The 9,594-nt window shown below is 44.2% G+C and overlaps 1 protein-coding gene across 1 annotated transcript; it reads right to left on the bottom strand.

Moving 5' to 3' along the window:
- Positions 1-752: 752 nt before the first annotated feature.
- LOC112249502 (putative phospholipase B-like 2) lies at positions 753-7,829 on the bottom strand. Its single transcript, XM_042320164.1, is given in 10 exon segments — positions 753-923; positions 1,047-1,209; positions 1,936-2,031; positions 3,672-3,826; positions 3,906-4,000; positions 4,205-4,419; positions 5,297-5,397; positions 5,570-5,728; positions 5,970-6,063; positions 7,819-7,829. Coding segments are annotated over 10 exon segments (1,260 nt in total).
- Between the last annotated feature and the right edge of the window lie 1,765 nt (positions 7,830-9,594).

Raw genomic sequence — 9,594 nt, 5'->3', positions numbered from 1 at the left:
ACTCCCAGCCCTGAGAGGGTTGAGAGGAGGATATGATGGTTCAGTGTCAAAGGCAGCGGATAGATCTAGGAGGATGAGAACAAAGGAGAGATAGTCAGCGTTGGCAGTGCGGAGAGCCTCCGCCACACAAAGAAGAGCAGTCTCGGTTAAGTGACCTGTCTTAAAGCCTGACCTGTTAGGGTCAACAAGATTGTTCTTAGAGAAATAACGAGAAAATTGATTAGAGACAGCACGCTGAAGTGTTTTGGAATGAAAAGAAAGAAGGGATACAGGTCTATAGTTTTTGACGTCAGATGAGTAGAGTGTTGGTTTCTTGAGGTGGGGAGCGACTCGGGCCATTTTGAAGACAGAGGGGACTCAGCCAGTAGTCAGAGATGAGTTGATGATGGATGTGAGGCACAGGAGAAGATCTCCAGAGATGGTCTGGAGAAGGGAGGAGGGTAACATGTCGAGTGTGCAGGTTGTTGTCGGCTAGACCTTACTAGTCACAGGATGTCATAGAAAGGAGAGAGGAGGGAGTGAAAGGATGATAGGTCCTTCTGAAGGTTAGTTTTCCTCAATTTTCGTTCAGCTGCCCGTAGCCCTGTTCTGTAAGCTCGCAATGCATCACTCAGGCAACGGAGCAGGAGAGGAGGGCCGAGCCAGCCGGGAGGAAAGGGGGATAGTGCAAGACATAGGATGCGGAAAGGGAGAAGAGTAGGGTCGAAGCGGCAGAATCAGGAGACAGGAGGAATACGGATTTACCAGAAGGGTTAGGTAGACCAGGTGACATTTACAGGTGCAAACGCCCAGGTGTCAGGATGTCCTATGTGCATCAGGTCTGAGTAGGGGGAGGAACTCCACTGGAAGGCAGGTATCTGGTCCCAAGTGGGTCCACTCGCTGCCAGGAAGCCAAACTCACGCCACAGCCCATAGGACGTCACCTACACACACTCAAAGGTACACACCCAAAGGTACACACACAGCCAATTAGTGACACCTACAAGAAGCAGCTCACCTAACTCAGACCTAGAGAAATAGAAAGTAGAAGTGGAGGATGGCCTTACCTTCATATCCGTTCCTCCATGTGGTTTCTGCTTCAGCGCGCCGAAGGGATACGTTCCGTTAGCCGGGTTCAGGTCGGACCGGGCTGAGATGGTGTTCTCTCCATTAGCAGGCGGGTCACAGCCCTCACACCAAGACAACGGGTCATTCTTAAAGTTATTATACCTACAGAAAAAGAGGGGGGTAGGGAAGGGATATTCATACAGAGGCTATAAATGCACAGTGCATTCGGAAAGTATTCAGACCACTTAACTTTTTCCACATTTTGTTACGTTACAGACTTATTCTAAAATGGATTCTATATTTTTTTCCCCTCCACCTACACACAATACCCCATAATGACAAAGCGAAAACAGGTTTTTATAAATGTATACACATTTATTACAAAAATATATATCACATTTACATAAGTATTCAGACTCTTCGCTATGAGACTCGAAATTGAGCTCAGGTGCATCCTCTTTCCATTGATCATCCTTGATGCAGCAACTCCTGGGTTTTATCAGAGTGAACAACCAGCCCACTACAGAACAGAACCACACACACACACACTTATTGCTGTTATTGATAAATAGCCCGCTCACCACAGCAGGAAGAACACACAAAACCTTTCTCCAATGTGTGTGTGTGCTTGGGTTGTCGCGATACCAGGATCGCAGTACTACGATACCGGATTTTCTTTTGGCAAAACAAATGTTACTTTATGGTCCTTTAAAACCCTACTTTATGTAAAAATATATGTGTGATATAGCTTGCAAAATAAACAAATGTGACTCTGGATAACAACATGAGGACTGTTTTCATCAAGAAATGAATTAAGGTTTTGTTTCTTTTCATTCCTAGTACCTTAACACTGGTATCGTGACCACCCGTGTGTGTGTTGACTCTTACGGGAGCTGCTCCAGTACAGTAAACAGCTGCTCCTTGGTCTCTGTCATCCCCGGTGTGAAATGCCTGTATTCCACTATCATCCACTGGTTATTATACCTAACACACGCACAGATACCTACAAGTGAGGGAATGCATTGATTCCAAAGGTAGACATTCTACGTGGTCTGGGGGTCTGTATTGAGGCCATTTGTGATGATTGATGAGACACTAGTTAGTATTTTAGGTTCCAGTACAACTTCCCTCTGGTGAGTAACAGAGGCTGTTAACCGACAGACTATATATAGATATGCTAGAGATTGGCTAGAGAAGTAAAACATCTCAGAGACTGAGATAAACTGTAGAAGACAGATTAAATAGCCCTAACTCTAACCCTACAAATCAACATTAGTAACCTTTGATTTCTGGGGACTTTGGCCTGAGTCGGCGTCACTGATAAGTCCCACGCCTGCCTTCCCAGCAGAGTTGGGGTCAATTCGAATGTAGGAATTGAATTCAATATATGAATTGGCCCCAACCCACGCCACAGAATGAAGAATTTGAATTGAAGGAAGTAGAATTTAATTAAAACCAATTAAACTCAGACGTGAAACATGAAAGGCTCATTCATTTGACATATGCCACTTATTCATGCAAAGAATACACAATTTCAAATATTAGTTTGATTATAACTCAAAGATGTCAAACAATATTTTTCTTTGTCGTGAGATGTTTTTTCTTCTTCAATAATATAAAAACATTAAGGGAATTATGATTATTATAGATAACCCACAACACAATCTTAGAATATTTCCAGACCAGTGTAATTATTTAAAATTGTTTTAGGAGAATGAGTTTTAAAAATTAAATGTTTCAACCTTATGCTACATGGTATTGGTAACCATACATTTTGTCAAAATAAACATTACTATTGTCACGTTCTGACCATAGTTCTTTTGTGTTTTCTTTGTTTTAGTGTTGGTCAGGACGTGAGCTGAGTGGGCATTCTATGTTGTGTTTCTAGTTTTCCCATTTCTATGTTTGGCCTGATATGGTTCTCAATCAGAAGCAGGTGTTAGTCATTTGTCTCTGATTGGGAACCATATTTAGGTAGCCTGTTTTGTGTTAGGTTTTGTGGGTGGTTGTTTCCTGTCTTTGTACCAGATAGGACTGTTTTGGTATTTCCACAGTTGTTGTTTTTGGTATGTTGTAGTGTTCATGTTTATGGTCTTTATTAAACATGTTGAACTCTACCCACGCTGCATTTTGGTCCTCCTCTCCTTCAACGGAAGAAAACCGTTACAACTATGATGATGTGTAGAATAAATAAGCCATTTTAATTTCATTTATTAAATTCTACTTCCTTTAATTCAAATTTAAATCAAATTCTGCTACCTTTGGGGGTTGCCAATTTCAATAATTGAATTGGATATAAAGAGAAATTTGCAACTCAGTACAGAATTGACTTAACTCTGCTCCTCCCCGAAAAAAAATTCTCACTCAGGTCACCTGACCACTCGTGATGTTATTTTTACTTTACTTAATTCTTTAATAAAGGGATAGTTCCGTTCACTCTTCATCTCCTAGTGTCCTTTAAATGGACAATTAAATATCTTGTTGAGGGTTTGTTTTTGGATCTCCAGCTCTGAACTGACAGGACTGGCGAGATAACCAACATGGTAGACATCCATAGGTCAATGAGAGTCTACAGGAAGAAAAAGAAAATGCCGCCCAGATGGCCTGCAGAGAGACATGTCTACCTGTTGTGTTTGCTGAAAATCTCTGCCCACTCCTTGCCGGATGCAGCCAGCCTATTGGCTACGATGTTCCTCAGCCACTCCATCACTGCTCCGGTTGGTTGAACAAATTTCCAGAGGGCGGGGTTACTGTTGTTGATGCTTGTCTCCAAGGTAACCTGTGGAGGGACATCTTTAAAAAAGAAATACTACACACACACATATACTATGTACACACATATTACACAAAGCTCTCACCAGCCCGGTGCTAAGGATGTAGAAGTCATCTCCAGAGAAAATGGACCCTGGGTAGGAGGAGAAGGCCTGGGTTCCGCCAGGGATCGGATCACTGTCTGAGAACAACAGAACACAGAAATCAAACTCAGAACCATAAAATATAGAACTCTGAACCACATAACTTTCCCAGTGTTCACAAGCAGAGTTTCCAGGAGTGCTTCATTAAGAGTGTGTATGTTAGGGGGGAAAGGGGGGACATTAGGAGACACTGTAGGCAAAGGTAACTTATCCTTATGAGAGTTCTAGGGGTCAAAGGTTACCTGTAGGAGAGACACGGTAGGCGAACTGGTACTTCTTTAAGATGCGCAGCATGGCCTGGTAAATGTTCCAGGCATCATGAGACACCAGCAGATCCTTGTTGCCAGGCAATAGCTTGATGAGGGCGGAGCAGGAGCCAGAGCCCAGTGTCCGTCATTGGCTAGATTTGTTTAGGTTTTTCTCAAGATCCACCAGGCCTCCTCCCATCTGGAAAAGTCTGAATAGCCCACAGAGACGTGTGACAGCATGGGCAGTGCCATTGAGGCCATCTCCATTTTGAAGTAATACATTTTCTTATTTGTTACGATTGGCTGATCGCTCCTGATGACCTGGTTGCACATGACTCCAGCAGCATCACCAGGAGGGATCAGCCAATGAAGTTGGAAGTCCCACTAAGTTGACTACATTCAAATGGCGGAAGCTCTCAATAGCTCTGGCCATGCTAAAATGGCCTTTTGGCCACTAGATGCCTCTATCATTCTCTATGGGATAGCCACAGAAAAATAGAGGTTTTGGTCATAGCTGTATAGCAAGGTGCACTTGATTTAGCTCACCCTAAAAAAATCCTCATTGGAACCCCTCACATTATTCCTGAGATGGGTACTCTTGGTGATTAAAATCAGGGGTGCTTACAGAAACTCACTGCTGCGCTGATCTCATAGAGAATGATAGAGGACTCTTCTTTGTATCTGTCCAATTATGCAGTCTGTGAGTGGACGGGCAGGACCATTGAGGCCATTTCCATTTTGAAGTAGTCAATTTTCTTCTTCTACTACTTCTATGAGTTTGTAAACAAACTGAAAGGGTGCATGCCACTTGCAGTGTGTTGTTTGAACAGATAAAGCTAAGATTGGCGATTTACTGCCACCTGCAGTTATGGAATGTTTGCTCACAAGTATTATTCATTGGCTGACCCCTCCTGATGACCTGGATGGAATTATGTGATGGAATTAAGTCCCACCCAGTTGACTACTTCAAAATAGTTTAAGTCCTGAATGGCGCTGCCCATGCTAAAATGGCTTTTGGGCACTAGAGTCCTCTATCATTTTCTATGGGGGAACTCTAACCCATCAGAGGTCACAGACCACACTTACAGGAAGCCGAAGGGGTTGAGAGTGAAAGGGCCTCTGGGAAATGACAGCTGATCATTGTAGCCATCTTTCAGACCTTTCAGCTGCAGCAACACCAACCACACCTAAGCGAGAGAAAGTCTAAATACAAAACGTCCTCTACTAAGGCGTTCTTATTAGATCCCAAGTGTGTACTGAATGATCCACTCTAGTAAGTTATTTACTGTTTAGACACAGAGAAAAAGGAGTAGATACTTGGTGATTTAGCACATTGGCTGACACAGACTCAGCAAATACCTGGTGCCAGTAGGGACAGTGTGGATGCTCCTCTATCTGCTGTCTGACCCACTGTAGGTTGGTGGTGATGTAATCCTTCAGTCTGTGACAGAATCCTGACTCAAATGTAAATGGACTGCAGTACCCCATAAGTGTCTTCATCCAGTGCTTATAGATCAGCTATGACACAAACACACAAATAGATGAACTATAGATTTGGGTCGTGTTCCCCTGTTCAGATGTTGCATGGATCAACCAATGGTTGCTGTGTCATCGATTGTGCCGTTGGGCAGCAGACTGCTCTAATGTTTGTAAGATCTGGCATTTGTTAGCAATGTCAACAATGTCTGAGCAAGGGAACATGACCTTAGACCCCACTACCCCAGCAGGGTTAGGGTGACTGTCTCTCTCTCTACCTTACCTCAGAGCTGACTGCAGCTTCAACGGCCCCGGCAGCGTACACTTGGATGCTATCATTATAGCGCCCGCTAGTGGTCACTTCCAGATATGACCAGCTGAGGGAGAGAACACTTAATGAATATACATACAAATGTATTTGGGTAAGGAGTTCTACCCTGATCACAACCTGACTTGCTAGGAAAGTCTTTGGGTGTCTACTCCAGCGGTTCCCAAACTAAGGGTATGAAAACGGGGTCGCAGGCAAATTTCCACCCCCCAAAAATGTTATATATCTTCTGTGTATCTCAAAATCATTGTAATGTGGTTAACCTTTCAAAATGTAAAAGAACATTTTTGAAATCTAAAAGATGAAATTCAACTAGAGAATGCCCTTAGATCGTAGGAAAAGGCCGCACTTAAACGTTGCGCTTGAATTGGAACGATACAAGTGCAACAGTCAACTGCGGCCTTTTGAGCTGTCATGTGGGAGGAGTTTCGGTCGACTCAAAGGGAATACCCTGCCATCTCCCTCAGAGCATTAAAACTCAAGGTAACCTTTGCCAGCTCATATCTGTGTGAAGCTGCAGTCAACAGTGATCTCGTCTGCATTTAAACCAAATATCAATCCAGGTTGGATGTGACAGCAAAGATGAAGTGTGCACTGTTGACTACTCCACCTGCCTTTGAGAAGCTCCGAAGTGACATGCTTCATGCACACCCATCTCATTAGTGGTGGTGAGATAATGGTGCTTTCAAAATGAGGTCAAATCATGACGTCAGTGATCTTCAGGTCGGAGCTTTAGGAAGAGGCAGAGTTCCGACTTAGAATTCCGAGTTGGATGACCTAACAATAATTTCAGTCTGACCAATTTTTGTTCCGAGTTCCCAGTTGTCTTGAACGCAGTGAAGTCTGAGATTTCCGAGTTCCCAATTGTTCCCAATTAGACATGTCAGACTCATTTGCATTTGACTGTCATAGCCCCACATTAAACGTATGTGATCTTGAGTTTAGAAGACAACCAGAAATACTGTTAGAATGTTTTTCAATTGACTGCTATAGCCCCAAATAAAAAAGTAAACATTGGCTGTTAATTACATACTTTTTTTTCACATGGTTAAAAAAGTGATCAGATGAAGCAGATGCTAAGCTACAGGAATGTTTTGCTAGCACAGACTGGAATATGTTCCGGGATTCTTCCGATGGCATTGAGGAGTACACCACATTAGTCACTGGCTTTATCAATAAGTGCATCGATGACGTCGTCCCCACAGTGACTGTACGTACATACCCCAACCAGAAGCCATGGATTACAGGCAACATCTGAGCTGAGCTAAAGGGTAGAGCTGCCACTTTCAAGGCGTTCAAAGCGTCAATACAGGACTACGATCGAATCGTACTACACCGGCTCTGACACTAGTCGGATGTGGCAGGGCTCGCAAACTATTACAAACTACAAAGGGAAGCACAGCCGAGAGCTGCCCAGTGACACGAGCCTACCAGACAAGCTAAATGACTTATATGCTCGCTTCGAGGCAAGTAACACTGAAACATGCATGAGAGCATCAGCTGTTCCGGACGACTGTGTGAACACGATCTCCGCAGCCGATGTGAGTAAGACCTTTAAACAGGGCAACATTCACAAGTCCGCAGGGCCAGACTGATTACCAGGACATGTACACCGAGCACGCGCTGACCAACTGACTAGTGTCTTCACTGACATTTTCAACCTCTCCATGTCTGAGTCTGTAATACCAATATGTTTCAAGCAGACCACCATAGTCCCTGTGCCCAAGAACACTAAGGTAACCTGCCTAAAGGACTACTCACGTCTGTAGCCATGAAATGCTTTGAAAGGCTGGTCATGGCTCACATCAACACCATTATCCCATAAACCCTAGACTCATTGCAATTTGCATACCGCCCCAACAGATCCACAGATGATGCAATCTCTATTACACTCCACACTGCCCTTTCACACCTGGACAAAAGGAACACCTATGTGAGAATGCTATTCATTGACTACAGCTCAGTGTTCAACACCATAGTGCCCTCACAGATCATCACTAAGCTAAGGACCCTGGGACTAAACACCTCTGTCACGTTCTGACCTTTATTTCCTTTGTTTTGTCATTATTTAGTATGGTCAGGGCGTGAGTTGGGGTGGGCAGTCTATGTTTGTTTTTCTATGATTTGGGTATTTCTATGTTTCGGCCTAGTATGGTTCTCAATCAGAGGCAGGTGTCATTAGTTGTCTCTGATTGAGAATCATACTTAGGTAGCCTGGGTTTCACTGTGTGTTTGTGGGTGTTTGTTTCCGTGTCTGTGTTTTTCACCACACGGTACTGTTTTGGGTTTCGTTCATTCCACATTTATTGTTTTTGTATTCAGTTGTTCATGTGTACTATTTCTTATTAAAAAGAACCATGGACACTTACCACGCCGCATATTGGTCCTCTGATCCTTTTCGCCTCTTCTCTTCGGAGGAAGAGGAGGAAATCCCTTACAACCTCCCTCTGCAACTGGACTTCCTGACGGGCCGCCCCCAGGTGGTAAGGGTAGGTAACAACACATGTGGCAGGGCACATCCGCCACGCTGATCCTTAACACGGGGGCCCCTCAGGGGTGCGTGCTCAGTCCCCTCCTGTACTCCCTGTTCACTCATGACTGCACGGCCAGGTACGACTCCAACACCATCATTAATTTTGCCGATGACACAATAGTGGTAGGACTGATCACTAACAACGACGAGACAGCATATAGGGAGGAGGTCAGAGACCTGGCCGTGTGGTGCCAGGACAACAACCTCTCCCTCAACCTGTTCAAGACTAAGGAGATGATTGTGGACTAAAGGAAAAGGAGGACCGAACAGGCACCCATTCTCATCGACGGGGCTGTAGTGAAGCAGGTTGATAGCTTCAAGTTCCTTGGTGTCCACATCACCAACAAAATAACTATGGTCCAAGCACACTAAGACAGTCGTGAAGAGGGCACGACAAAACCTATTCCCCCTCAGGAGACTGAAAAGATTTGGCATGGGTCCTCAGATCCTCAAAAGGTTCTACAGGTTACATCACTGCCTCATATGGCAACTGCGCGGCCTTCGGCCTCAAAGCACTACAAAGGGTAGTGCGTACGGCCCAGTACATCACTGGGGCCAAGCTTCCTGCCATTCAGGACCTCTATACCAGACAGTGTCAGAGGAAGGCCTTAAAAATGGTCAAAGACACCAGCCACACTAGTCATAGACTGTTCTCTCTGCTACCGGAACACCAAGTCATATCGGAACGCCAAGTCTAGGTCCAAGAGGCTTCTAAACAGCTTCTACCCCCAAGCCATAAGACTTTCTGAATATCTAATCAAATGGTTCCCCAGACTATTTGCGTTGCATCCCCCCCCAAATCCCCCCTCCCCACACTCTTTTACGTTGCTGCTACTCTCTGTTATTATCTATGCATAAGTCACTTTAATAACCTACATGTATAAATTACCTCAAATACCTCGACTAACCGGTGCCCCCGCACATTGACTCTGTACCGGTACCCCCTGTATATAGCCTCGCTATTGTTATTTTACTACTGCTCTTTACATTTTTGTTACTTTTATTTCTTATTTTTCTTTAGATATTTTTCTTAAAACTGCATTGTTA

The sequence above is a fragment of the Oncorhynchus tshawytscha genome, linkage group LG04 (genome assembly GCF_018296145.1).
Source record: "Oncorhynchus tshawytscha isolate Ot180627B linkage group LG04, Otsh_v2.0, whole genome shotgun sequence".
In the NCBI taxonomy this organism is placed as follows: domain Eukaryota; kingdom Metazoa; phylum Chordata; class Actinopteri; order Salmoniformes; family Salmonidae; genus Oncorhynchus; species Oncorhynchus tshawytscha.
The sequence above is the reverse complement of the archived record's forward strand: the minus strand, read 5'-3'. Positions and strand labels throughout refer to the sequence as shown.